This window comes from Varanus komodoensis, unplaced genomic scaffold (genome assembly GCF_004798865.1).
Source record: "Varanus komodoensis strain SLA01 unplaced genomic scaffold, ASM479886v1 scaffold73, whole genome shotgun sequence".
Taxonomy (NCBI): Eukaryota; Metazoa; Chordata; class Lepidosauria; order Squamata; family Varanidae; genus Varanus; species Varanus komodoensis.
The window spans coordinates 1,214,663-1,242,473 of NW_025336386.1; the positions used below are offsets into that span (position 1 = coordinate 1,214,663).

The 27,811-nt window shown below is 58.6% G+C and overlaps 1 protein-coding gene across 1 annotated transcript in view; it reads left to right on the plus strand.

Moving 5' to 3' along the window:
• Window positions 1-178: 178 nt before the first annotated feature.
• Window positions 179-27,811, plus strand: part of CASKIN1 (CASK interacting protein 1) — an 80,167-nt gene continuing 52,534 nt past the window's right edge. The window contains exon 1 of the mRNA XM_044452502.1: window positions 179-293. Within this exon, the coding sequence (XP_044308437.1) occupies window positions 200-293 (94 nt within the window). The 5' untranslated portion in view covers window positions 179-199. The remainder of the gene's footprint in view (window positions 294-27,811) is intronic.

The window sequence follows — 27,811 nt, forward strand, 5'->3', positions numbered from 1 at the left end:
GCTGCGGCGAGAGCGCCGCAGCGGGAGAGCCGCAGCGGGAGAGCCCAGCGCCGCCGCCCCGCGAGCCCCGGGGCCCGATCCACGCCGGCTGGGGCGCGGCGGGAGGATGCGCCGCCGGCTCTGAGGACCCCCGCCGGCCCGCCGCCGCGCCCCTCTCTTCGCCGCGCCGCCGCCGCCCCGGCCGCGCGTCGCTCTCGCCATGGGCAAGGACCAGGAGCTGATGCAGGCGGTGAAGGCGGAGGACATCGGCGCGGTACAGAAGCTGCTGCAGAGGCCCAAGCCGGGCAAAGCCAGTGAGTGACCCGCGGCGGCGGCGGCGGCGGCGGGCAGGCGGGCGGGCGGCGGGGCTGCGCTCCGGCACGCCGGGCGGGGAGCTGCCGGGGAGGGAGGCCGCGGTGCCTTCGGTCGGGGGCGCCCGGGCTGGGGCGAAGCGGCGCGCGAGGAGCCCCTCGCCTCGCCAATGGCAGCGCGGCGGGCCCGTTTGCGCAGGGGGAGGCGCTCGGCCGCATTCCGTCCGCGCGGCTTGGTGGGCGACTGCGCCCGGAGGAGCGCTCCCCGTGGGGCGTAAAACACTCCGGTGGCTGCCCCCCCTCGCCGCCGCCTCCTCCAGGCTCGCTCGGCTCGCGCCCATCTCGCGGCGCCCCCCGCGCCGCTTCCTGCCGGGGCTTGCTCACACACGGCCGCACGCAGGCGGCCTGCCCGAGTGCCAGCTCGGAGTGGCACTCCGGCTTCGCGCTGGGGAGAAATTACATGCAGCGTTACTCGCGCCGCCACTTGCTGCTTCCCCCAACCCCGGCGGGCGGGCGGGCGGGCGGGGGAGGCGCCACCGAGGCGGCTTTCCCGTCCAGCCCAGCAAGCGCCGCAGCGGGGAGGGGGTCCCGCGCCTGCCCGGGGCCGGCTGGGCGCTCCTCCGGCTTGCACAGGGGAAGCAGGTGCGGGGCGAGGGCTGCAGCCCGCCGTGCTGAGCGGGATGGCCGCGCGGAAGGGAGGGCCGGTGGCCGGGCGTCAGCGTGCACCGCCCGCGCCTCGTGGCTCCCTGCCCGTCGGCGCGCAGGAAGGGGTCGCCCGGGCCCCGGCCCACGGCCCGCTGCTGCTGCGCGGGCGCGAGACGGCTTGGCAGGAAGCGGCCGCGGGACTGGCGGGCTCCTGAGCGCCTTCCCGCCCAGCCCGGGACCGGCAGCTTCGCCCGGGTTTGCTCCGGCTCGGGGACAGCTCGGTGGCCCGGGCTGCTCCTCCCTGTCGAGGGCTTGGCTGCCTGCCTTCCGCGCAGCACGGGATTCAGCGGAGGCCGAGTGTTGCGGGAGACGAGGCGGGGTTTGGGCTTCCGAAGTGCGGAGAGCCGCAGTTGAGCGGGGTGCGTAAGCTCTGAGCAGAGAGAGCCCGGCTTCCCTTCCCCTGTGCGGAACGTTTGCCCTGCGCAAGTTCAGGGTTGAGCCTGGAATGGAAAAGAGATGGCGGCTCAGGCCAGGCCTGCAGGCTGGCAGCTTGGCGAGCGGCGGAAGGCCCAGGCGCCTCCCCTGTGCCTGGGGATTCAGGCCTGGCTCAGCGCGGAGCTGTTCTCAGGGAACTACCCTGCTGTGGTGGCCGGGCTGCACGTGGGTGCAGGGTCCTGGAGGGGCAGCTCCCATGCTCTCCCGGAGGCTCCTCAGTCTTTGATTTTGGTCAGGAAGCGAGGCCGGAGCAGTGCTGCAGGACCCCTGGATTTTTGGCCCCAGGACCCCCTCCCCGCTCACCCAGCACCAGGAGCACCTTCAGCTTTCCAGCCTCGTCGCGTGCTGGGCTGCACGCTCCACCTGGCAAGCGGGCTAAATTAACCCGGGAAATTAAAGCTGAATTGCAGCTCCCTGTACTCGGGACAGAAAAACTCTAGCTGGAGGGCTGCGTGGAGCGGGACTGTATGGGGGGCCCTTGGCTTTTGATGTGGGCAGACCGTCAGGGCTCTTAAGGGGAACCTGCCGGCATCTGCTTCCCTGGATGCTCCTTACTGCCGACGACTCAGGTTGCACCGGGCCAGATGGAGAGATGTGCCATGTGCCTAGGATCTCTTGCGCTGTCTCGGAGAACATGGGGTGCATCTGTGCATGCTTGTGAGCTTGGGGTGCTATATTTGGATTGCTGCACAGCTGTACTTGTGCCCCCCCAAGTGATTTTGGAGTTGTTTTGAGAGGCCTCTCCCTAGGAGTCATGGCGGTCTGTGCTGGTAGTGTTTCCTCCCCACATTTGCCTTATTCTTCTCTGGCCAGTAGAAGGTCTCTGCAGGTTGAGGGGGGGGGGGTCGGGTGCCCCCTGCCATGTTCCCAGCATCAGCAGCTCAGTGCCAGGATTTCTCAGCAATGTTCCTCATTCACAGCGTTCCTTGCTCCCTTCCTCCAAGACCTGATGTGGCTGCAGGTGGCCGTCCGCGGAGTGGCTTTTCCTCACTTTCTGGCAGAATGCTCACTGAAGCGTCTGCCCTCCAGTGGGAGCCGCCCTGGTGGGCTTCCCAGTCGTGGGCGCCCGGCTGCACCTGCCGGCCTGCAGGATCCTGGGTGGCATCTCATGCCCAGGCCCGAAATCGCCACAGCCAAGACTTTGTGTGGGCCTGAGATGGAACCAGGGCCACCATGGCTGAGACGCTTCACAGAAACCCCAGAATTTAATGCGTGGACACGGATGACGGGCTTATTCTTCAGGAAAGCAGGATCTGCCGAAGCTCCTTGCTGTGCCAGGGGCAAGCACCCGTTCGTTGCTCGAGTTCGGTGGAACAGCTTAGACCGGTCATTGACCGACCACGTGTGGGCAAATGGAGGGCCCTGGAAGCGGAAGACAGGTGTGCATGTGCAGGGCCAGGTGGACCACCTGCCATGCGTGCACCCCTGCAGCCACACGAGAGTGCAGTGATCTCTTTTCTCCTCCCGCTGGAAAAATGCTGTGGCTGTTACTTGGGTGCCAAGAGCCTTTCCACGTGTAACCTCCAAGTCCTTCGCCCTGTCCACATTGGCACACCAAAGGCAGGAGGAGTCTGCAGCCAAATATTCACTCTAATTTTGTAGCTGAAAGTTGGAACCTTTCAAGATTGCATCCCCTAATTCTGGGCTGCTTTTCAGTGGGGTGGAGAAATCTGCCACTTCTAGTTCCTATGTTTTCCAGTCTTAAGTTTATTTTATCCAGTTTCCACATCTTTGAGCTTTTTTTAAAGTTCACATCAAAAATTGTGTGCATTATTGTGAGCAATTCTCCTAACAGACACCTATGTTTACCCAATTTTGCCCAATATGCACTTCTGTGTCACATAATATATGCACTTTTGAATGTTACTTTATGGATATCCACATATTCCTGCCCAACATCCCTTAATACATAAGCTTTTATGCCTTCTTTCATTAGAGGATTCTGTTGCAAAATTCAGAGATAACTGAATTTTGGCTCATGTTTCAGTTAGGAAGTACAGAAATGGTCCTGCATTTCTGACTTCTAGTCCCTAGGCAGCCAAGCCAGAAACTGGCCTCCAGCTCTTTGCCCCTCCACCTACCTGTCCTCGCCTCCACAGGGGTTTGGGGTAGTGCTCTGCTCCCCTCCCAGTCACCAAATTTGCAGCTGGGAAGGGTGTGGCCAGGCCTGTGTTCCAGGGAGCTCACCGCACTCCAGTCAGATCAGCCGCCTCTCCTGCAAGCATACCTTGTGGCTGGCCAGATTTTGCAGCTCCCTCCCTTAGCGTGTGTGTCTGACTCCTTTGCTACGGCCACCTCTGAGTGCCAAGTCGGTGGATGGGAAGCTGCTGCCCCGGGACAAATGTGCTGGCTTGGCCTGCGCCCGAGGCCTGGTTGGCCAACCTTGGCCTGCCTGGATTCTCTGTGCTGTGTCAGGAAAAGACCTGGGGGCGGGGGGGGGGGGTGCCAACAGGAGCCCATCAAGTCTCGGAATCCTGCAGGTGCTGTGGATGAAGAAATGAGGGCGACGTCACCTGGAGGAAGGTAGACGGAGAAGCTGGACTGGAGCCAGTCCAGCAAGGTCTGAGCTCACTGGCAAACCCCTTGCATGACTGCAGGGGGCGGGGGGCTGAAGTGCTTGCGTTGCTGTTGCTCCACCTGCTGCGCCAGGTCACCCAGGCCTGCTTGGCTCCGGCTGGCAGCAGAAGTGGGGACTGCTGTGGGCAGTTTGCACCGCACCTCAACCCACGTGGGAGCCAGAGCGGATGCAGCTCCAGCGAGCGCATCTGGCCTCCCGCTAGGCCCCTAGTGTGGGCACCAGGGCGAGGGGAGGGCAGGAAGCCGGGAGCAGTGCTGCTGGCCCCTTCCCCTGCCGACGATCAACCCTGCCAGGCAGGGGGCCGGCCCGCGGGGAAGGGCCTTGGGGGAGGCATGAGCTCTGGCAAGGAAGGGTTTTCTCTCCTGGAGGAAGTGGATGGAAGGCCTTTGTTGAAAAGTGGGTCAGTGCTTTGGATGGTGTGCTTATCCTGTACGTGTGCATTTGCCACATCCTGATGCATTTGATTGTTTCCAATGATTTTAACTGGGTTTTGTCAGCCGCTTCAAGTACCGTTCTTTGGTGTGGGGTATAAATCAAGTCCATCAATAATAGATATCTGGTAGATAGATGCCAGGCAACTTTTGCTTTTCTCACTCTGGTTTTAGTAATTCCACTTGCCTTTTATGACATTTGCAACCCTGGATTTTAATTTTTTATTTTTGGTCATTGTTTATACTGACTTCCAATTTGTTTCATTGATTTTATGCTGCTGCTAAGTTTGTTGTGGTGCTTTATTTTTTTCTCTTGTTGGTCACCCTGAAATTGTGTTTAAAAGGTGGAATATATACCTCAGACAAAGAATAAATGAACAGAAAATATGCATTCGGCTTGAGCTTTGTCTTCCATACTGGCTCGCAGGCCTTGCTAAGTCGATTCCCCACCTTCTGTTGACTTGGCTGGATGTGTGTACGCAAACAAGCAATGCTGGCCCTTGACTGCCAGTTTCACTTTGGTTTCATTCTGCCCTTGTTTGTTTTGGACTGGGCCTAGGCTTCCTGCATTTTTGCTCCGATGGGCACAGGCGTTATTTTATGAACCAGCCGGCGAGCTTTGATTGTTGGATCAGTATAGAAGCACAGCCAGGAAGTCATCTCTTCTCCAGGTGCCTCCCCAAACTGCAGGGAGGCAGGTGGCTCTGGGGCAGGACCTTTTCGGTGGCGGCACCTCCTTTGTGGAATGCCTTCCTCGGAGCAGCTTGCCTGGTGCCCTTTCTGGTGCCAGGCTAAGGCCTCTCTCTCTCCAGTGGCATTTTCGGAACTGCGCTGAAAGCCTTCCACTGCTGTTGGTTTTACTCTGGGATACGTGAAGTGCTGCGGGGGGGGGGAGGGGGGTCTGAACGCCATCCTGCTGTCTCATTACCATTGTTTTCATTGCTGCTTTGTTTCTTGTGTTTGTAATTTTTTTGCCACCCAGAAAGTGTTGGCTATCGGGCAGTTTAACAGGACGAGGAAGGGGGGGACCGAAAGGAGTCTGAGTTGGAAAGCGCCTGCCTGGGCTCCGGCTCGGGGGGCTGCCGAAGCGCCCCTGAGCCAGCCGGCGCATCGCTCGTGCAGTCGTTCCCCTACCGAGCACACATCCTGCTATGACTCCAAGGAGCCCGGGGGGCCTGCGCCCCACCCCCATTTCGCCCTCGCAACCGGCTCACCCGGCCCCTGGCCGCCCTGGAGCTCCCCGGCCGAGCCCCCCACACTCATGACCGCCGTGGCACCCCGGCCCGTGGCTGCATGCCCCGTGCCGTGCCCCTCCATGCCCGTGTGCAGGAGGGCTTTGGACTTTCGCCTGCCGCCGGCTCCGCCACAGGACTGAGCTGGACTCGCTGTGCCACGTCTGCCCCAGAGCTGCTGACGAGGGCCGGCTGCCATGCCTCCCCGGTCAGTGGCTATCCAGCCCCACATGGCCACACCTGGCTTGGACCCAGGTCCTTCGGCATGCTGGGCAGTGTCTCCAGCACCAAGCTACGGCCGGGGCTTCAGTAGAGGAAGTCGGCACCCGTCGCGCGAGGGCCCTTCTTGCCGGCGGGCTGCACTCCTGGCGCCGGCTGTTGGGTGACAGTAAAGCCCATCCGCGGAAATGACCCATGGGGGCACGTGTGCACGCACACTCGCCAGGCACACACAGGTGCATGGGTGCCTGCCGCCCAGTGGGACGGCCTCCCCACCGGGGGCTTAGTCTTGCCCAGCACCCAGCTGGGGTTCCGTGGCAGACCCACGGGCCGATCAGCTCCTGTTTGGCCAAGCCCCATGGGTAGTGCCAGCCCCTGGAGCAGCTGCAGGCCCACCCCCCGTGGCCTCCCGTTGGGACATGCGGCTGGCCCCAGGGTCCAGCTCAGAGCTGCCTTCAGCTTCATCTGGCACGGTGGGGTGGGGGAGGAGAAAACGGGTGCGGGGTGCCTGCTCGCGAGTGCTGCTGCAGCTTGATTCTTCCCCTTTAATTGTCTTAAAGCTGCCAACAATCTCTTTAAAGCTTTCCAAAGCAGCTTAGCCATGATAGCTGCGGCAGGAGCTGTCTTTGCGTCTGGCGATTATTTCTTGCTGTGTTGTTTGACATTAAAGCGCTCTTAAATTCGAAGCAGTATATTAGAGAGGGGTGTTGTGTGTGCGTTTTAAAAGGGCGGTATCTGTGGGAGAGCCAAGAGGGCGTGTTTGGGCTCAGGGAGCCAGTGCAGAGCCGTGTTTGCGCCCAGGAGGGAGCACAGGCCTGGCCCTCCCCCGGCCACGCTCCCCAGCCACTCGCTGCTTGCGGCCAAGGCCGGCCACTTGCTCCCTTTGGCAGCCACTGCTGGGGACCGGAGGGTGGCACCGTTGCCACAGCGCCCTTGTGCGCAGGCGAGCCGCTTCCATCTCGGCTGCTTATGCCGTTCAATAGGCATGTCCTGTAATGCCATGAAAGTGCCCTGTACATGCCCAGAGTCTATTAATGTTTGATAGTTACCGTGTTTTGGAGGGAGTCTTCTTTGGGGATCTTAGTAGATGGGGCACCTTGAAGCTGTCTCTATGCTCTGGACAGAGGCATTCGGATCGGGTGTCCCTTTTCAATTCTGCAGGACCAGCCTTCTTGTGCTGTGTGGAGGTGGCTAGAAATGCCTCCGGGGAAAGGCTGCAAGTCTCGCCAAAAGCGCCCCCCCCCCCCGTCTCTCCTGAAGCGGCAGCATTGCTGCTGAAGTTCCCGTCTGCAGGAATAAGCAACCACTGTTTCAAGTCCTGTTCCGAACCGTGCAGCCTGTTGCTGATGACCGAATGATGGGCTTTGGGATCTCTTATTGTCCTTTTGCAGCGAGGCCTTGCTGAGCGACGCAGGATGCCCGCCAGGCCCGGCATGACCGACACTTTGAGCAACTCCTTCAGCGTCTGGCATCACTCGCCTCTTTCTGGCCGGGTTCTGTGGAGGGAGGGGGTGGGGGGCGCCGCGACACGGTGAACATTTGCGGTGTCGTATTTGCTCTGTGGGTGGACCAGGCTGGGTTTCCCCCCTTCACGCCCCTGCTCACTCCCGAAATGTGTTTCAGCTGTGAAGCTGAATAATGCAGAGGCTTATAAATATGCAAATTTACAACCCCGTATCCCTTTGGGATCTTGGCCGCTCATCAGGGCAGTGCAGAGATGCTGCGATTCCGCACATCTGCAGTGCTTTCTGGAGCGGAGGGAAGGGTGTGCAGGGACGACCTCGGCCCCTCCTGCCCCCGCAGCTGCAGCTGCCCTGTCTCGGGCACATCGCTGAGGATTTTCTCTCCCACCCGCAGGAACCACTTCTGCCTCCTGTGCCCAGCCAGCTCCCCACAGGGGCCAGCCCGACCCAGAGCCCTCCTGAGCGGTTCTCCTGCCAGGCCTGGCCACCGGCTGCGGGAGCGGCAGTCCAGGTGGGGCAGCTGCAGGCAGGCCGCTGGGGGCACGTGCTGCGCCCCCCACCTGGTGCTTGAGAGAAGCGCCACCCTGCTGGGAGAACGTCCATTCGGCTATCCTGGCAAATAGCACGGACTGTCGCTCTGTTAAGGAGAGCTCTGTCAGTTCATTCTCCGAGTCAGTCTGTCGATTGACTTGGCATACGGGTAAAAACAGTCGTTTTGCCTCAGAAGGCCTACCCCTTCGTCTCAGGTGGTGTCTGTATATGTGCCATCTTAGAAGAAGTAGTCCTCAGTGCCCCTGTAGTCTGGGGATGCTGGGGGTTGCGCATCTGGAAGGCAGCAGCTGGGGAAAGCTTGGTCTAATGGTTGATTTTAAGATTTCCTGCCTCAACCATACATATTGATGGACCTATCCCTGAACAAACATATCAAATTATTTTCAAAAGCCAAGACACCCATGTGGCAGTGAGTTCCACAAGATAAGGTGCTATCCTACACATGTTTGGACAGAAAAGAGGCCTTTTCAGTGTGCGGGTTGCCCTCTGGATGGCACATCATGTGAAGAAGCTGCTCAGCTTCACCAGGTGAACCCCGCACTCCAGTGTCAGCCAAGTGTGTGTGTTGCAGTCCTGACGTGTCGCTGGCTGTGTGTTTCTACCTGGCGCAGATGGTTTGGATGTCCTGAGATGCCGCAAGACAAGCAGTGGCGGGAGGGAGCTGGACGCGGCTGCGTTGGCTGAACAACTGTAACCAGAGACAGAGGAGGGTACCTTTCGCTAGGAATTTCTTCTCTCTCCACCCTTCTGTAGCATTCCCAATGGCAGCTTACATTATTAAAATCCATTTAAGATGTGCAAATTAAAAACATAACCAAATTATACTGAACATTTGTGGGGGGGGGGACAGAAACACTTCAGAAAATATCCAGCAATCATAAAACAGCCCATATTGAATTTAAAAGCCTAAAAAAATCAAAACAGCCACACCTGAGTGGGCACTTGGAGAGAGTCTCTGGGAAGAGAGTCCACTGTCAGGGGCCACCACTGGGAAGGCCCTTTATCCTATGGCAACTTGTTTCCCCTGCCAGACGAACCTGGTGGGATTCTACGACAAGGTTTCGAGGTGGCTGGATGGAGGGGATGCAGTGTTTGTGGTTTACCTGGATTTCAGCAAGGCCTTTGGCAAAGTGCCCCATGATATCCTGGTGGAGAAACTGAGGAGTTTTGGGATACACCAAAGCACTGTCCGGTGGATTAGGGCATGGCTGACTGACCGAAAGCAGAGGGCAACCATTAGTGGGGAACCATCGGGATGGCGGCCAGTGACAAGCGGGGTCCCCCAGGGCTCTGTCCTGGGGCCGATCCTGTCTAATCTTTTCATCAATGACATGGAAGAAGGGGTGAACAGTCTGCTGATCAAATTCGCAGGCGACACTAAAACTGGAGCAGTGGCCACAGCTGAGGAGCAGGTACTCCAGATCCAAAAGGATCTGGACAGACTGTGGAAGTGGGCAGGAGACAACAGGATGGCGTTCAATGTGGGTAAGTGCAAGGTCTTGCACTTGGGGAATAGGTGTCAATAAGTACAGGTTAGGGGACAAGTGGCTGGACAGCAGCACTTGTGAAAGGGACCTCGGGGTGCTGGTCGACTGCAGGCTGAACATGAGCCAGCAGTGTGATGCGGTGGCCAAGAGGGTGAACGCCACCCTGGGTTGCCTAGCCAGAAGTGTGGCTTCTGGATCGGGAGAGGTATTACTACCACTCTATACAACTCTGGTGCGCCCGCAGCTGGAGTACTGTGCTCAGTTTTGGGCCCCTCATTACAGAAAGGATATAGCCAGGTTAGAGTCAGTGCAGCGTGGGGCCACAAGGTTGGTGGCCGGTTTGCAGGGGATGCCGTTTGAGGCGAGACTGAGGGAACTGGGCCTCTTCAGCCTGGAGAAGAGGCGGCTCAGAGGGGATATGTTGGCGACATACAGTGTGTGAGGGGGTGTCACATGGAGATGGGTAGAGACCTGTTCTCCCCTGCAGAGGAAGGCAGGATGCGCTCCAACGGAGCAAAGCTCAGGGAACCCAGGTTCCATTTAGATGTCAGGAAGTATTTCCTGACCGTCAGGACCCCGAGGGTGTGGAATGGGCTTCCACGGGAGGTCGTTGAGGCCCCATCGGTGTGGGTGTTCAAGGATAGGCTGGACATGCACATGGTGGGCATGTCGTGAGTGGAGCCGGCTGGAGCCGGGGGTCAGACTAGATGGCCCAGGAGACCCCTTCTGACTCGCTCTGTTTCTGTGTTTCCCCTCAGCTTGTTGGGGAGCCTGAGGAAGTGCCTGCAGGAAGGGTCTTGGCTCATCGGAAGGCCCTGGTGGAGAGAGATGCTCAGACCCTGGTCTTGAGTCATGAGGGGCCTAAACAAAACCCTGGCAGAGGCAGTGGGTGAAACACGAGGCTTGGAGGCATCCCTGTGGATCATGCTTTGCAATATTGCTAGTAGTGTTAAGCTTGACAGGACTGAGCTGGAGGTTAGGAAAGCCTGCATGGAAAACCGAGGCCAGGTGTCTGTGCAGGCGGTGGAGCAGCTGAGGCACGGGGTGGAGGATCCCAGCGGTATCGAAAAATGGTGCCTGTCACACGGCTGCCGTGTCTCAAATTGCCCAGATCAGCAAGAGGTGGTGGAAGGCACTGTTTACGCCTAGCGAGAATGTGGGGTAGACTCTGCATGTGTCCTTGCCATGCGCAGACAGTCCTTTCGATCTAGAGCACCACTCTCCGCCCAAGTCGCTGGCGGACTCGTTCGCTGTGGAGCCCCCCCCCCCCCCCGCACCCAGTGGCTGGTCAGGCGTGGAACCCGCGCACGTGCAGGCGGAAGGAGGCTCTGCAGCAGCTTGGTCCCTCCGGCCGGCCAGCCAGCCAGGGCGCACTGGAAATCGCTGGACGTCCGGCGCACCTACTTCGGCTCTTCTCTGGCGCTTGCTGGTCAGCACCTTGGCAAGCGGTCCCTGGCAGCTGATGCAATCCCGCCTTCTCAGATGTCGGGCACGTTTACCTATGCTGCTTTCCCATCTTCGACAGCTGAAGTCAAAGCAGCTGGCAAGCCGCCCATTGTCCAGTCCTGGCGCAGAACGGAGCGTGCCCTGCGGTACCCTGTGATCAGAAACCTGCTATGCTGATGGTGGAAGTTCTCTCCAGGCCAGGCAGGGGCTATAGCTCCTGCCCACATCACATTGGTAGCAAGACCTGGAGAAACACCTTTCCTGCTCTGCCCTGACCTCCCAGGCATCTTCCGGGGGGTTCTGGCCTGCCTGGGGTGCCCCTTTCCGAGCTGGATGGCCTGCAGTTAGTTCTTCGCAGTGCTGCAAGTTTCTTGTTGGCTGGGGCTGGCATTATTCCGCCTTTGCAACAGGGGGGTTATTGTGCACTGCGTTGCTTCTCTGGAGGCCAAGAACATCCTGCCTTGGCCAAGTGAAAACATCCAAGCCTCGGCATGAACGGGGCAGCCAGACTGGAGGGGCCATTTATATGCTCTGCAGGATACAAGGGTGGAATGTTTCCTGGACAAGACTACTTTGTGTTTGCAAGCAAACGGTTTGCTTTTGAATTCTCCCCCATGCAAACAGCTCCCTGCACATGCAAAACTAGCAAGTCAGGGGAAAGAGCAGGCTGAACTTTGCTCCCCGAATGGCTAGCTTTCTTCACGCTAGGAGCTGTCGAGCTTGCTTGCCGTTGTCGTCGTTTACATGTGAAGTGTCCAGAACTGCAGCCTCCCCACAGTCTGAAGTGCACGGTCCAAGGAAAGGCCTCGGCTTTGACGGGGCGTAGCTTTGCTTGCTGCTCAGTATTGTCCTGTGTACACCTTCACATTTTCCAGGTGGCCTTTCCGTCTTTGTTGTGTGGTCACCTGTACTGCTGCGTCTGGTCGAGAGAAGAGTGAGTGCAGACCGACGCCAGGCTCACGCCCAGCTTCTCTTCCCAGTTGGGGACTGGCGGTTTCTCTGCCGCTCTCGGCAGCCCTTGTCGTGCGTTGCTGCGGAGACACACGTTTCCGGGGAGCCGGCGGGGAGCCCTCTTGGAGGCACCTTGAAGCGTGTGGGGCTTGAGGGGGCTGGGAGGCCAGAACCTCTCACTGGGCTGCTCTCCTAGCAGACGCCCCAAGGGGAGGCACCAGTCTGAGGCGGCGAGGGCGAGCCTTGTAGAGGCCGCGTGCCCACAGGGCAACCCAGAACCCGCTTATTCGTCAAAAGTGCCAACACCGCAATCCAACCTGAATACTGAGGTTTTAGCTTAGAAAAAACAACTCACCGCCAGTCCAAGCATCTCGCTCTTGCCTTGACAGCCCACTGAGTCGCGGCCAATAAGTCACGGCTCCGGACGTCATCGCCTGGCGCCACTGCTCCTTTCCGTGCCTGCGCATGGCCCCTGTGTGCGCTGTCATCCGATGCTCGGCTGCTGGGGCGACTTCGCTTGCGTTCCGACAGAGAGGGCTCTGCGTGCCCGCTGTGGCAGGTGTGCCGTAGGTTCGCCATCACTAGTCTAAGGCATCCACCTGCTTCAGGAGTAGAGCCTCATTGGAAGGGGAGGGGAGGGGAGGGGAGGAAGGGGTCTTTTTCATGGGGGGGGTGCCTCGGATCCTGACGTACAGCCACTGGGCAGCAGTGGCAGCTCAAGGCGGCACTGGCAGAGGATGCTCCACAGGCAACAGCAGCGCTGCTGAAGTTAACGCTGATCAGTGCTGTGCAGAAGGAGCCAGTGGAAAATGACTGCTGAATTTTTACCTTGAAAACCCTGCAGTGAGACCCTCCGGAATGAAACGAGATGGTGCCAGAAGGGACTCCCAGAGAGGAAGGCACTCGACCAGCTGCGGCGGAAGAGCAAAGGCCAAGAACAAATAGGGCTGCCACTATGGGATCGGGCGAGGAGGGAGTCTGGTGGCCCACGTGCTCAGAGGCAAAAGCAGAGTCTGATGCTGCACAGCCTCCCCAGAGAGGTCCGCCTGGCGCCGTCGTTATTTGTTTTTCGGTGCCAGGCGAAGACCTTTTTATTTAAGCAGCATTTTAAATGTTAATATTACTGAATTTTATCTGGCCAGGGCGGCTTGTTTTATATTGTATGTTTTATATTGTGTATTTGTATTTTAGTTCAATGTATATATTTTAAAATGTTATTTTAATTTATTGTTGTAAGCCACCCCGAGGCTTCGGCGAATGGGGCGGCATAAAAATGTTTAAATAAATAAATAAATAAATAAATAAATAAATAAATAAATAAATAAAACACAGAGCACAAAAATTACAAATCAAAGCTAACTGGAGACCATAAAACTGGAAATGAAACAGTTACACTTCACTGTACGTGGTGAGAGCAAGCTGAAGTGTTCTCCAATGGGCCATTTGCAGGCAAACAGCAAGGTTTTCTCTTGAAATTTTGCATTCAGAAGAAGCAGAATGCCCTGATATTGAGGTACGGTGCAGCACTGGCAGGAAGGGGCTATAATTAAAGTCTGGTTGAATCATATCAGTCAGAATTCTTGGAAAACTTATCAACACAACCATCAGCAGATGGCCGATGCAGATGGCGGGTAGTCTACATAATTGGAAGTAGCAACGCGGAAGGTGTATTCTTGCTGCCAAAACAAGACCAGAGAGATTGTGGGAGTGGCCATGAACTCCTGCTATCAAAACTAAGAGTACAGCTAAAAACAATCACTAGCAGTAGCACAGGGCCAAAATACCACGTCAGCAACATTCCTGAAGAACGGAAAGTCCACGTAAAGAACAGGCTGCCTTCCTGAACTCAGTTGACCATGAGTCACAAGAACTGTGGACCAAAACCAGAGTCATTCTTTGAGAAGAACAAACAAGATGATTCCCATAACCAAAAAAACAAACAAAAACAAACAAACAAACAAAACATCTAGACAGATGATGGAAGAAACACTCATAATTGCTAAGGACAGGTGAGAAAGGAAACCAAAGGTGGCAGAAATAAGTTGGAATGCTAAATGAAACTGTTTAGGAACCATCACACAGAGACAAAAAGAACTGTTACAATGACCAGTGCAAAGAAATAGAAACTTATAACAAAAGAGGAAAGCAAGAGACCTCTTCCGGAACATCCAAGAAATCAAAGGACATTCAAACCTAGGTTAGGACTGCTGGAAGACCAAGCAAGGAACTTACTATCCAACCAGGATAAAGTAAAGAGAAGGCAGAAACAATATATGAAAGAAGAATATAGAAGAGATGAAAAGATGACTGTTAATGGACTTGGAGGAGGAGGAATTTCATACCAGAAAAGGATCTGGGCAGACTATGGAAGTGGGCAGGAGACAACAGAATGGCGTTCAATGTGGATAAGTGCAAGGTCTTGCACTTGGGGCATAGGAATAGCTGTCATAAGTACAGGTTAGGGGACAAGTGGCTGGAGAGCAGCACTTGTGAAAGGGACCTCAGGGTGCTGGTTGACTGCAGGCTGAACAAGAGTCAGCCATGTGATGCGGTGGTCAAGAGGGCGAGTGCCACCCTTGGTTGCATAGCCAGAAGTGTGGCTTCTAGATCAAGAGAGGTATTACTACCACTCTACATGACTCTGGTGCGCCCGCAACTGGAGTATTGTGCTCAGTTTTGGACCCCTCATCACAGGAAGGATATAGCCAGGTTGGAGTCGGTGCAGCGTAGGGCCACAAGGTTGGTGGCCGGTTTGCAGGGGATGCCGTATGAGGTGAGACGGAGGGAACTGGGTCTCTTCAGCCTGGGGAAGAGGAGACTTGGGGGGAATCTGTTGGCGACCTGCAGGTATGTGAGGGGGTGTCACACGGAGGTGGGGAGAGACCTGTTCTCCCCTGCAGAGGAAGGCAGGACGCGCTCCAATGGAGCCAAGCTCAGGGAACCCAGGTTCCATTTGGATGCCAGGAAGCACTTCCTGATAGTCAGGACCCCGAGGGTGTGGAATGGGCTTCCCTGGGAGGTGGTTGAGGCCCCATTGGTGCGGGTGTTCAAGGATAGGCTGGATGTCCACATGGTGGGCATGTCGTGAGCAGAGCTGGCTGGAGCTGGGGGTCAGACTAGATGGCCTGGGAGGCCCCTGACTTGCTCTGTTTCTATGTTGCTAAATTCTGCACACACGCACACCCCGCTGCCCCTTCCCCAGGTGAAACAGATCAGCAGCTGGCCAGCAGTCTCCTTGTTTCCCCAGTCCGGCCGAGGGGCCCAGGGCGCTACTCTCGGCCCATCCCCACAGCAGGGCCCGGAGCCCGACTCCTCCTGACCTTCACTGTCGAGGGCTCTTGTGTGCGCACGTTGGGCTCATTTGCCCCAGCAGGAGCACGGGCAGGTGCTCCTTACGGAGTCCTGCGAGGGCGAATGCCGGCGCTAGTCTCCACTCGTGTGTCTGCTGCCCACCCCGGCACTGTCCAGGGAGAAAGAGGGCCCCCTTGGAAGATGGCCTGAGCCCTGAATCACAGCCTTCCTTGGGTAGCTGTACCAGCTGACGGAGTTGTGAGTCAGGCTCCAAAAATATAGCAAATAAGTGGCTTTAAAAGGGGAGGGTTTTTTACATACATTTCTTTAGTGGTTTTCAAAAGGTTTAAAAGTAGCCCAATACTTCAGCGCTTTTCTCTGTGGTCGCTAGCAATAGATTTCATCCCGAGGATCGTTCTGTGTACGGATGGTGGTGCGGGGGGTGCTTTAGAAGGGAACTGAGCAGGTCTGGGATGTGCTGAAATGGCTCAGATAGCGGAAGCTGCAAGGGGGAGCCAAGAAAGGGTTGAGGGCCGGGTGCTCGCGTCGCCGGGGAGGAGCGCAGCTTGCCTTCCCATGCAGCGGGGTGGGATCCACAGGCCCTGAAATTCACACTGGGACGTGACTTGGCTTTGTGCTGCTGCCATGCGATGCCTCTGACTTGGGGCGCGTCCATCAGGGGACGTGCGTCTGGACGGATGACGCCAGCGCCGGCCCACCCCAGCCAGAGGAGAGGCCCCCAAGCCCGTGTGACTAGGGCCACCCTGGGCTGGTCGGAGGAGCGAATCGGGAGCAGTGCCGTCGGGCAGCCTGGGAGCAAAGGAGCCCTGGTGGCGGCCAGGAGGGGTCCCCCGGGGCCTCCCTCGGCCGCCTCTGGGTGCGTGGGAGCTGGCGGCGCAGTGGCACCCCCTCCCTTGGCTTTCGGGTGGTTGACCCCTCTGTCCTCCTCCACAAACGCAGCAGCTGGGACTGGGTGCTCACTGGAGGCAACATGCTTGGGGCATTGTCAACTTACCCCAACCGGCCAGCTTATTTATGCATATGCTTTAAACCCTGTGGCCCCTGGACACTTGCCTGGGGCAGGCCCTGCGTGGACAGCACTGAGGCCCAAAGCAGAGGGTTCCGGAATACTTTAGTAGGTTGCCTGTTTGTTAGAAATGCTTAATAAGTTGTTCATATGGCTACATTAAGTGCGGCATTCCTGCAAGTAATCCCAGAGCCTTTGCATTTGTTGGCAAGAATGTTAGAAGGTGGAAACAGAGAGACTTCTTAGAACTCTGGTATTAAAGACAGTGGGACAGTTTAGGATGCTGCAGCTGGGAATTATTCTTTTGTTATTATTATTACAGTTTGCATGTTATTGAAGTCATATTCCACTTTTCTTCCTCTTGCAAAGAACTCTTATTAACGTGTTGTTCATTTTATACCACCAATAGCTGAAGCTCTCTGAGCAGTTCACGGCAATTCAGAGCACACACATACACAAAACCATACAATAAAAACAGCGTAACATTTCCAATATACAGCATTTAAAGCATTTTGAATTGCCAGAACTGCTGGCTTTTCCCTCCCTGCTAGTCATTGTAAGTCAGGAGGGAAAGGCTACGCACGGAAAGCCTGACCGAGCCCACAAGCCCAGTCAGGAGAAATGCTTTGAGAGCAGTGGGCCAGGACTGTGCTCGGGGCATCGAGCCAGCTGCCGTAGCGCCGGGTGCAAGAGGTTTCCTCCTGGAAGGGCCCGGCCAATCTATCGGGTTTTGGGCGGGCCTCTGACGTCCTTGGGGCCAGCAAGAAATAGGCCCCGCTGAACCCTAAGAGCTTCCCCCACAGCAAAGAAAAGACTGAGTCCAGGCAGCGAGATATTTCAGTGCCACCGTCACTGCCTCCAAACAGGCCCATCTGCAGACACACGCCAGGCCTTGGTGGCACCCACTAGGAGGTGGTCTCCATCTGCACTGAAGTCCTCTCCCTTCTTCATCGCGCTCAGCTCTGGCCATACCACAGGGCCATACAGAGAGGTTGCCCGGGGGAACTGATATTGTGCACCCTTCTGGCCATCCTCGTGTTCCCCAGGTCAATCAGCTGAGAAAACCTATAATCCTGCTCAAAACCAGCTGGATCCAGTGCCCCCCCCCCCGAGAAGACTATCTCTGCAGGTACCCCCACTTGCGGAGGGTTAAAGCCGCCATCGGTCTCATGGCTGCATCTCTGAATGCGATGCAAACACAGACCGTTGTTTTAGGGTCAACGTTGGTGGAGGGTTTGAGTCTACCTAGTCTAGCTTTGTGTGGCATTTATGTCCTGCCTCTTCTCCATGGAGCTCAAGGTTGTTTACATGCTCCTACCCACTAGGTTAATTCTCACAACAACCCTGCAGGGTAGATTAGGCCGAGAGACAGCAACCAGCCTCAGTCACCCAGGGAGAGTCAGGGCTGAGTCACAGTCTAAGCTCTGGGCCAAGGCTGTGCTTCTCTGCCCCGGCTCTTAACTGGAAGCTGAAGCGGGGCCCTCGGGGCAGGCCAGAAGGCAGGCCACCCTGCGGCTGGAATTGCACCCCGCTCTCCTGGAAGGAGCAGCTGCTCTTCCCACCCGCTTCTCTCCAGGAGGGCAAGTGGAGGCGCTGCTCCCCGCTTTCCCTTCCCATCCACGAGCGGGCGGCCAGGGCCAGGGATCGGGGCCTCTGTTGCTCAGCAGCCTTTGTCTGAGCGAGCCGGTGGAGGAATGAAGAATGTAGGTCATGCGCAGAGCTCAGGAGCCGGTCCTGGAAAGCAGAGGCCTAGAAAAGGATGGAAGGAACCTGTGGCGGGAGAGTGGCTGGTGCGGCTTCCTCTGCGCGGGCCGTGGAGCAGGCAGCGCCCTGCGGAGCGGCTGGGGAGCCCGTGCTGCCGGCGCCCCTCCCCAGAGGACCGAGCAGACGCGATGCTTCATCTGTGCAAATACAGGCAGTCACTTCCCATTCCTGTTTGCACTTTCCAGGCTCGTGTTTATTATTTTTGCTGCCACTTGATAAGCTTTCGCTTGCTTTTCCCGGCTGATACTTTTCTCTGCTGCAGCTGTAATATTTTTAGCTGTGCTGGTGTGCTTTTGCTTACGATTTTATGGTTTGCAATATGATATTATAGATTGTTCCAAAGTCTTGCAATTTACCTTGTGAAGGGTGGCCCTCTGAATGTTCGCAAAAGCAATTAATTCAAGACTCAGTCTAGAATCCCGGCATCCTGAGAACTGCAGCCTCCTTTTTTATTTTTTATTTTTAAGAGCACCTTTCTAGCCCATGTTGGCCTTGGATACAGACTTTGAAAGTGAGTCAGATGGAGCTGAGCAGAATTTTCATGGATGAAAGGATGGCGCTTCAATGCCGTCTGTATGTATTTGCCTATTCGCATGGCTTCCACCTTATAAAGCAAGTTCCTAGTCCTCATGGCAAAGAAGCAGAGTGTCAGGCAGTCTTCTAATAGAGCTGCTTCCTCTTGGTTTAGCCTGCTGCTGCTTTGGCGAGCTCCCTGTGCCTCAGGAGTTCCAGAACCCAGGAGCTACCGGGACATCTTTGTGGGCTCCCAACACCTTGGGTGGGTTTGTGTGGTATGACAAGCCATGGTGGTGTCTTACTGTCAGTGGCCCATTGCACCACCTGTGCGCCACCATGGTGTTTTGGTGTGATCTGTTTGGTCTGCCGGAGATACTGGGGCCCAAGCCAGCTATTGCCATGTTCCGCTGCCGGGCTGCGTGGCTATCAAAGGCACCCCCACCCTGCCTGCCCCCTGGCCTGAAGAAGCAGATGATCAGCTGGGGCAGTGTGGAAGAAGCAGCACTGCTCCACTGCCCCCCCATTCCCTTGTAGTCAAATAAAGATCCCTATTAGCTCTCACCATTAGGCAATGCTGCCACCCCTACATAGCATTTGGAGGCAGTGGTGCCTTTGAGGATGGCCACCCAACTAAGCTTTTCTAGTCACCTGTCTGGTTCCTCCAGTGTGGTGTGGCAAGGGAGTGAAGTCGCCCTGCCGGAGCCTCTTAAAAGCAAGATGCTGATAAAGAACATGTTTTACAAAGGGCGATAAGAATCACTGCCAATAACTTAGAAACATAGAAACAGAGCGAGTCAGAAGGGGTCTTCAGGGCCATCTAGTCTGACCACCGGCACCAGCCGGCTCCGCTCACGACATGCCCACCATGTGCATGTCCAGCCTGTCCTTGAACACCCGTACCGATGGGGCCTCAACCACCTCTCGTGGAAGCCCATTCCACACCCTCGGGGTCCTGACTGTCAGGAAGTGCTTCCCGGCATCTAAATTGAACCTTGGCTCCCTGAGCTTTGCTCCGTTGGAGCACGTCCTGCCTTCCTCTGCATAGGGTGTCATTCACACAGCCGACTCTTGTTCAGCCTGCAGTCAGCCAGCACCCCGAGGTCCCTTTCACAAGTGCTGCTCTCCAGCCACTTGTCCCCTAACCTGTACTTACGACACCCATTCCTATACCCCAAGTGCAAGACCTTGCACTTGTCCACATTGAACGCCATCCTGTTGTCTCCTGCCCACTTCCTTTTGGATCTGGAGTACCTGCTCCTCAGTTGTGGCCACTGCCCCAGTTTTAGTGTCGTCTGCGAATTTGATCAGCAGACTGTTCGCCCCTTCTTCCATGTCATTGATGAAAAGATTAAACAGAATTGGCCCCAGGACAGAGCCCTGGGGGACCCCGCTTGTCACTGGCCGCCACCCCGATGGTTCCCCACTAATGGTTACCCTCTGCTTTCGGTCAGTCAGCCATGCCCTAATCCACTGGACAGTGCTTTGGTGTATCCCAAAACTCCTCAGTTTCTCCACCAGGATATCATGGGGCACTTTGTCAAAGGCCTTGCTGAAATCCAGGTATACCACATCCACTGCATCCCCTCCATCTAGCCATCTCGAAACCTTGTCATAGACTTCCACAAGGTTTGTCTGGCAGGACCTGTTTTTGCGGAAGCCATGTTGTGTGGCTGTCAGCCTCCCTTCTCTATCTAGCGTCACTAGATCTCTCGCTATTATGAGCCTTTCTATTGTTTTTCCTACAATGGACGTAAGGCTAACAGGTCTGTAATTCCCCATGTCCCTTCTACTACCCTTTTTGAAATTGGGACCACTGACGCCATCCTCCAGTCCTCTGGAACTTCACCCGTTCTCCATGAGGCCTCAAAAATGGAGGCCAGCGGGCATGAGAGAATCCCTGCCAACTCTCTAAGTACTCTCAAGTGTAACCCTTCAGGGCCTGGAGACTTTGTAACGTCCAATGCCCTGAGGAGCCCCTCGACTTCAAGGGGGGGTGTGACTCTAATCTGTGCCCCTGAATCCCCGGCCTCATCTAATCTCCTATGTGGATCTCCCCCGTCCAGCTTTGGGGAGAACACAGAGGCAAAATAGTCATTTAGCATCTGTGCCTGTTCCCTGATATCAGTCACTGGATCTCCTTCCTCCTTATTTAGTGGTCCCACCACTTGTCTCCCCTTCCTCTTCCTATTTACATGCTGAAAGAAGCCCTTTTTGTTGCTCTTGATATTCTTGGCAAGTCTCAGCTGATAATCAGCCTTAGCCTTACAAAGAATCCTTCTGCAACGGGCCTCCTCCTCCCAGTATCCCTTTTGTCTATTTGCCCCAGTGCCCATTTCCTACGGAGGCTCCTCTTGCGTCTAATCCCTCTAACCACCTCCTTTCGCATCCATGGCGGGGCTCTCCTCCGCCTCCCCACCTTACTAACTAGAGGTATCGTCAAGGCTTGCCCCTCCAAAACCTCTCTTTTGAGTGCCATCCACCCCTCCTCAATTCGCTTGCCTTCCAGTAACCTGTCCCAGGAGACTTTCCCCAGTCTGGCCTTCAGTTGGCCAAAGTTGGCCCTCTTGAAGTCCCAGCTTCTAGTGCTCAACCTGCTGCACGTCCCCAGTCCCCTGATCTCAAAGCAAAGGATGGAGTGATCACTCGCATCCAGAGCTCCCCTCATCTATCAGCTCCTCTCTATTGGTCAAGACCAAGTCAAGGATGTTTCCCCCCTTATTGCCTCTCGGACCCTCTGTGTGAAAAAGCCTCCCTCTATGGCTTCTAGGAAGCGATGTGACCTGGCTGTCACTGCTGAGTGAGTCTCCCGACTGATATCCGGGAGACTGAAATCTCCCATAATTACTGTGTCTCTCCCCCGAGATATCCTTAGAATCTGGCCTGTCAGGACATCATCCAGGGCCTCAAGTTGACCTGGAGGGCGATAACATACCCCCACTGTCAGGTCTCTTTCCCTGTCAAAACCCCTAAGTTTCACCCAGACTGCCTCTACCGAATCCCCATCTGTGCTGCATGCTATCTCACTGCATCCTGTCCCTTCCCTGACGTATAAAGCCACGCCCCCACCTCTCTTTCCCTTCCTGTCCTTTCTAAACAGGTGACACCCCTCTTGCTGCACGGGATAAAGGTGCTTGGATGAAATGCGCTTGGCTACGATTCTTCACTGGTCAGAGGCTTCCCCAGCTAAACAAGCTCTCCGTGCTTTCCCTTCAGAGCAGTACTTATGCGCCCATAGCTCCCAGCCGTTGCTCACAAACCGGGAGTTGCAGGAAGCAGTTGATCTTCCCCGGACAGGCGACTGGGCTTCCCACAGGGCTGGCCGGTCGCCGTGGCCTGAGGAACATGCGTGAAGTGTGCTGCTCAGGTTGGGTGTGCATGTGTGCCTGTGCATGCTCAGATTTCAGGGCACCGAGTCCCCTGACTTCTCTGATGGGCAGCCGGGTGCTCTCTCTGCCTGTGCGGAGCAGCATCGTGCTAAAATCTCTGCGGAGAGGCTGCCTGCCCCGTGCTGCATTTCCCGGCCCACGTGGTGCCTTGGCCGGTTTGGCAGGCACCAGGCCACGGGTGCGCCCGGCGGATTGACGGCAGGGCTGCAGCCTCCCGGCTGCTCCTCTGGTTTGTGCGCGAGGCGAGGCGAGGCTCGGATGGAGTGTGCACGCCGGGCTCCGCAGAGCTTTTCTGCACAAGCCAGGCAACCATGGGCATTGTGCCTTGGCTCCGACGCAGAGCTGAGGCCAGAGTGCCAGGCGGGGGCGGGGGGCGTCTCCTGTCCTTTTTCCTTCTACATAATCTGTGAGCACTTGTGCACCGGCAGCCGTGGCTGGGGGCTGCCGCTCTAGGAAGGAGCCCTGGTGCCAGGGGAGGGCGCCCGCTGCCCAGCAGAAGGTCCGGCTGAAAGGAGCAGGGGCAGCGCAGGCAGGGCCTGCCGCCCACTGGAGCCGGCAGGGCTGAACAGGCCGCCACATCCCTGCGCCTGGGGCACAGTCACTCACTGGGAGCGGCTGCCGCGGCGGGCAGAGCGCCGAGGTGCCGGTTCCGCCCAGAGCAGCAGCACCTGCAGGGCGGGAAAGCCATCCACGGACGCTTCTGCTGGAATCAGCTGGGTGGTCTTCGGGTCCCACGGCGTGCGTGCTTCTGCTGTGGCCGACTCAGGCCCTCCGGCATGGCTTCCCTCGGTGTTTCCACCCCGTGCCTCTCGTCCCTTTGGGGGCTGGTGCCTGCCGCCCCCCCTGCCCCATGTGCCCTCTGCTCCCTCCGCTGCAGGCAGGCGGAGGCTCTCTCCTGGAGCGGCCCTGGGCAAGCCACTGCTCGGGGGCAGGATCGGGGCTCCCTGTGCGGCCTCTGCCCGCCACGGGCTTGATCAGGCCTTCATGGTGCAGGTCCCGACAGACCCCGTTCCCCATGAGACGTCTGCCTGTGCCTCCCCTTCGCATGGCGGCGTCCTGATCCCGGGCACCATCCGCAGGGGAGGGCCAGCTGCCTTCAATACACGGATTACCGCCCATTCCCCGGCAGGCTTCCTGGAGCGAGAAGGTGTCCGAATGAGCCACTGAGCTGGCGCTGGCAAAGACGTGCCGCCGAGCGCTGGAGGTGCGGCTGGGGGCCTCAGCGAGGGCAAGGCACAGGCGGGCCCACCGGCCTCGGCAGCTTCTGGCCGGCCTCCCGGGAGCAGTGCCCCCTGCTGATGAATGCGGGAGGGAAGGGCACCGTGGGGGTCTCTCGGCCCCAGCGCCACCGCGCCTGGGGGTTTGGTGTCCTATGGGTTCTGCCCCCCCCCCGCAGCAGAATGCTTGTGGCCGTTCTTCCCCTGTGGGGTGGCGGCTCCTTGCAGCCTGCCGGAGGGCCCCTCAGGGAGCCTCAGCTGGGGAGCTGAGACAGGGCAGCCGGTGACATAACGGCCTCTGCTTGTGTGAGCTGGACTTGGAGGGAGCTGTGCTGCCCCTCCCCTCCCCTCCCCTCCCCTCCCCTCGATCTGCCAAGGCTCACGTGGCCCTGGGGCTTAGCTCTGCTCTCCCCTCCTCTCGGAGGCCATCCTCCTGCTTCCTGGCCTCCTGTCTGGCCTGCTCTGGGAACGCTCATCTTGTCAGCTGCAGAGCCTGCGATTTTCCTCGGCCGCCCAAGTGCTCTCCTGTTCCCAGCAGCCCCAGGGCCCCAGCCCGCCGCCGCCTCCTGCCAGAACGGGGAGGTGGAAGGCTGCCAGCCATCCCCGGGGTGCCAGCCCGGCGGCAGGAGCCCGTGCTGCCTGCCTGCCTCCTCCTTCGATGGCCACATGCAGACAAATGCTCCGCGGGGCCGTGGGCCTCAGCAGCCGTGCGGAAAGGCGGTTGGCTCTGCCTTAGCTGCGGTGCCAGGCTGAACTCCGGGGGCAGCTGCAGAGGGGCAGCTGCGGGGCCTGCTTCCTTCAGTGGTGCAAGTGGGTGTCCTGCAGCAGCAGGGCTGGGCCCTCGGGCCTCCATGGCCCCTGCCCTTCTCGAATTCCTGCACGTCACCCCGATGGCGCCAGAGCCCCTGCACAGCGTCTCCAGAGCAGGCAGCCTGGTTCACACACGGCATCGTCCCGGGCCGGGGTTCCAGACACACCTCCGCCATCATTTGAATTGGCAAGAGCAGCTGTTCCCGTGCTCCTCTGGGGTTGCTTCACGCTCAAGTCATCCCTGATGCCAGGGCTCACCTGGCACAGCCACCGGTGGCATGTCCCCCCCATGGACTGTTTGCCCAAGCTGGCAGCCCCCGTGTGCCTCAGAGCCCCAGAGCTTCATTCACCAGAGGGGCAGATTGAGCTGCATGACTTGGTTAAACGCAGAATAGTTCCATCCTAATCCAAGTCCTGGGGATGTAAGGTGGCCTCAGGCAGCAGGCCAGGGCTTGCCTCGCGGAGCAGTGCGGGCACGCGGGCACTGCCTGTGCTCTGGGGCAAAGACTGCCAGCTGCCCTGCTCCCTGCATCCCGAGGTGGCAGCAGCAGCCTGCCACTGGCACTGGCTGGGCAACGGGCACCCGCCCGGGCCCTCCTCACTCAGACGTCGTTGCCCTCACGCACCCCCTCCCCTCAAGCACCTCGAGTGTTCCTTGCCCTGCTTTCACCTTGTCTTGGCAGCTGCGCTCTGACGCTGGGGCTCTGAGGATGCATCACGCGCGGCCGTAAAAGGACGGGGCGCCCGGCCCTCTGTGTTAATTCGGGGTCGCCAGAGTGCTGAGCGGTGGAAGGCTCTGGCCCGGTGGAAGTCCGCTTCCCGCCTGGGTCCAGTAGTTGGCCTGAAGCGGCGCCCTGCTGGGCTGCTTTTCGCCAGGATCTGAGAGCCGCCTGGAACACTTGGCGCCTGGCAAGGGAAAAGCGCAGCAGCCGGGCGGAGGCCGAGGAGCGGAGCGGCACTCACCCTGCGGTCCGGTCCCTTGCCTGGAGCTGCTGCGGCTTTGCGTATCTCGACTGTTTCTGAGTGACCTTTTGGCTTTCAAGGGGACTTAAAATGTGACATTTTAGCCCAGGGTGGGCAATTGGTAGCCTTCCGCTGATTCGTCTGCAACTCCCACGTGCCCTAGCCAGCACAGGCAGTGGTGAAGGATAACGGGAGTTGGAGGCCAAATAAGAATAACGCAATCTCTCGCAATGCCGGAGCCCAGTGGGGCTGTCTGCTGAAGCAGAGTAGGGGAGGCTCACGCCAGGTAGAAAGCCCTCCTCCGGCCGCAGCGAGTTCGCCTGCGGCACGCGCTTCCGCTAGGCCTGGCGCCAGGCGCTGGTTCGCAGGGGCTTCAGCTGGGGACTGGGCCGCTGCCGGCCCGTGGCTGCAGGCACGCTCCAGCATCTGCGCGCAGGCCGGGTGGGTGGGGCGGCCACCGTGCCCGTCCGGCGCGTGGGCCCGGGGGCTGCATGGGAGCAGAGGGCCAGTCGAGAGGCGCTGGCACCTGATCCCACCGCTGCTCCAGTGCCCGGGGACATGCTGTCCCCGGTCGACTTTGCCGCCTCACCACACTGGCCTTCCCTTTCCTGCTCGCGCTCCGGCCTTGGCCCCGGCTTTCCGAGCAGGCAGTCCCCTGTCCCTGCCTCATTTCTGCTCCTCTCACCGCCTGCTTTCGGTCCTGCTGGACTGCGTGCGAGCTGGCGCTTGCCCTGCCCTTTGCCCAGGAGCCGGGGGGGTCCCACTGCTCCCTGCAGGGGGCTTTTATGCCCCGCCCAGGACACAGAGACACGGCGTCGCCGGGCAGCCACCACGGGTGCCGCTGGCGGCCAGGGGGAGCTGCGGCCCGCCCGCATGGGGACCAGCTCCGCGCCCGGGCCTTGCAGGAGTGGCCGCCGTGCATTTCTGCAGCCATGTATCCTGGGGAGTGCTGGGGCTCCGGGAAGGCTGCTCCGGCCACGTGCTGCAGCCGTAGGCCCCCTGCGATTGACTCCTCCGCTGGACAGGCCTCCTTAGGAGAGCCGTGGCGCTGGAGAGGGCTCCGCCACGGATGGCGTGGCTCTCCTCGTGCAGGCCTGCCTCCTGCCTTCCGGGGGCCCCTCCGCCCAGCGGCATCCGCAGCCCGCCTGTGGGAAGAGCCCCTCAGCCTGGGGAAGGACCCTCAGGCCCCTGGGGGCGGGGCCTGTCTTCTGTGGGGGCGGGGCAGCAGGATGCTGGGGGGTTCCAGGCTACGGGCTTCGGGGCGCAGGAGGCAGGGCCGGTCCTCCGACCGTAAGAGCACACGCAGAGCCCTGCTGGATCCGGCCAGGGGCCCTCCCACAGGGCTAGCCCACGGGAGACCCACAAGCAGCAGGGGTGTGCAGCAGTGTGGCCGCTGCCCAGTGTGCCTGCGATCCAGGTGCGGTGCGGCTGTGCGTCCTGCTCAAGAGGCCCTCTCCCTGAAGAGCAGGAAAGGGGGCTCCTTGCTCCTGAGTGCCGCCCCTGAGCCAAGGAGGCCGCTCGGCCCCTTCCCCAGCCCGCTGCCCTCCAGACGTATTGGGCCGCAGCCCCCATCACTGGCCACGCGGGCTGGGAATGATGGAGCCGCAGTCCAGCAGGGGGGCTGGAACTGGGGTGCCGGAGCTACGACGGAGGCGCGCAGTGAGTGCCTTTTCCGCTGGCCAGGCAGGTGTGGCTGCATTTCGAGCAGTGGGCCTGCCCGCTGGAACCCGTTGCTGAGCGAGTGTGCTCACAGCTTGTGTGGAGCCTTCTCTCGCGCCACTTCCGGCACGCTTGGGAACGCGGCTGTGAGTGTCTGCCCTGGAAGGCGCCATCCCCAATGGTGAAGAGGGTCCCTTGCGCACTGTGGCACACTCCGTCCTCCCCTGCCACGTGCCCCTTCCGCCCTTCCGCATCGCGTGCCCTCCGCTGAACTTTCACAGTGCCGGCAGCCGGTGCCTCCCACAGGCTCTTGCTCTGACAGGTCGGCATCTTTACCGGTGTGACGCAGCGCATCTGCTTCCTCCCAAAGAGCAAAAGCAGGCAGGGGGTGCTGCTCATAATGGGACTGGCTGAGCACAGGTGTCCTTCCTGGGGTGCGGGGAGCCTGTGTGGCATGCTTGGCCCAGCCCGCCCCAGACCAGCACCCAAGCGGCTTCCATCTAAGCAAGCGGCTTCCATCTAAGCATCGAGGCACATCCTCCTCAGTTCGAAGCTTGCTTTGTGATGACACGACACCTTTCGCTTTGCATGGCATACTCAATACAAGACAGGCCTCTGCCCCAGAGACCTTACACTTTCATCTGCAAGAAAGCCAGACCGTAGCTCCCCTAGGCTGGGATCCAAAGTAGTCATGCAAGGACCTCCTGCAGCCTCCTGCAGCTTGGCTGCACCTGCTGAGGCAGAATAGGGGCAAGGCAGGAGTAACCCCCAGTCGCGTGCGCGCCCGCGTGTGTGTGTGGGGGGGGGGCAGGGGCAGGGGCAGGGGCAGGGGCAGGCAGGCAGGCTGGCTGGCTGGCTGGCTGGCTGTCTTTCAACACCACCCCCAGATTGATTCTGCTGTGTAAATTGGAGTTTAGATTGCTGAGAGCCCCCAGTTCGTTATCGCCAGAGAATGGATTACGGTAGCATATTAAGGGCCTGCTGCCTTCTGGACCGGGAGGAGCACGAAACGGCTGGAATCTCTTCCAGTTATGCCACATCTTTGGCATCTGCGCTTCTCTCCCCCTCCCCTCTTGCTCTTGCTCCAGCTCAGCCATGAAGACAGAAAACCCCCCCTCCCAGCCACCCCCCCTCCAGCTGCAAAGGAATGGACAGGCAGGGGAGAAAGAGCCACGGCCTCTGCTTTCGGCAGCCCACAGAAGGGTCCTTGCAGCTCGGGAGACCAGCCACGTAACACCCGCTCTGCCTGTGCCACAGCTCCCGCTCGGGGAAGCAGCTGAGGCCGCTGAGAGGCACTCACAAAATGGAGCACTGAGGGAGCTGCCGGAGGCTCCCCTGGGCTGGCTATTTGGAGGACCAAGGAGGGCGAAATATTACAATCTGAGGCGC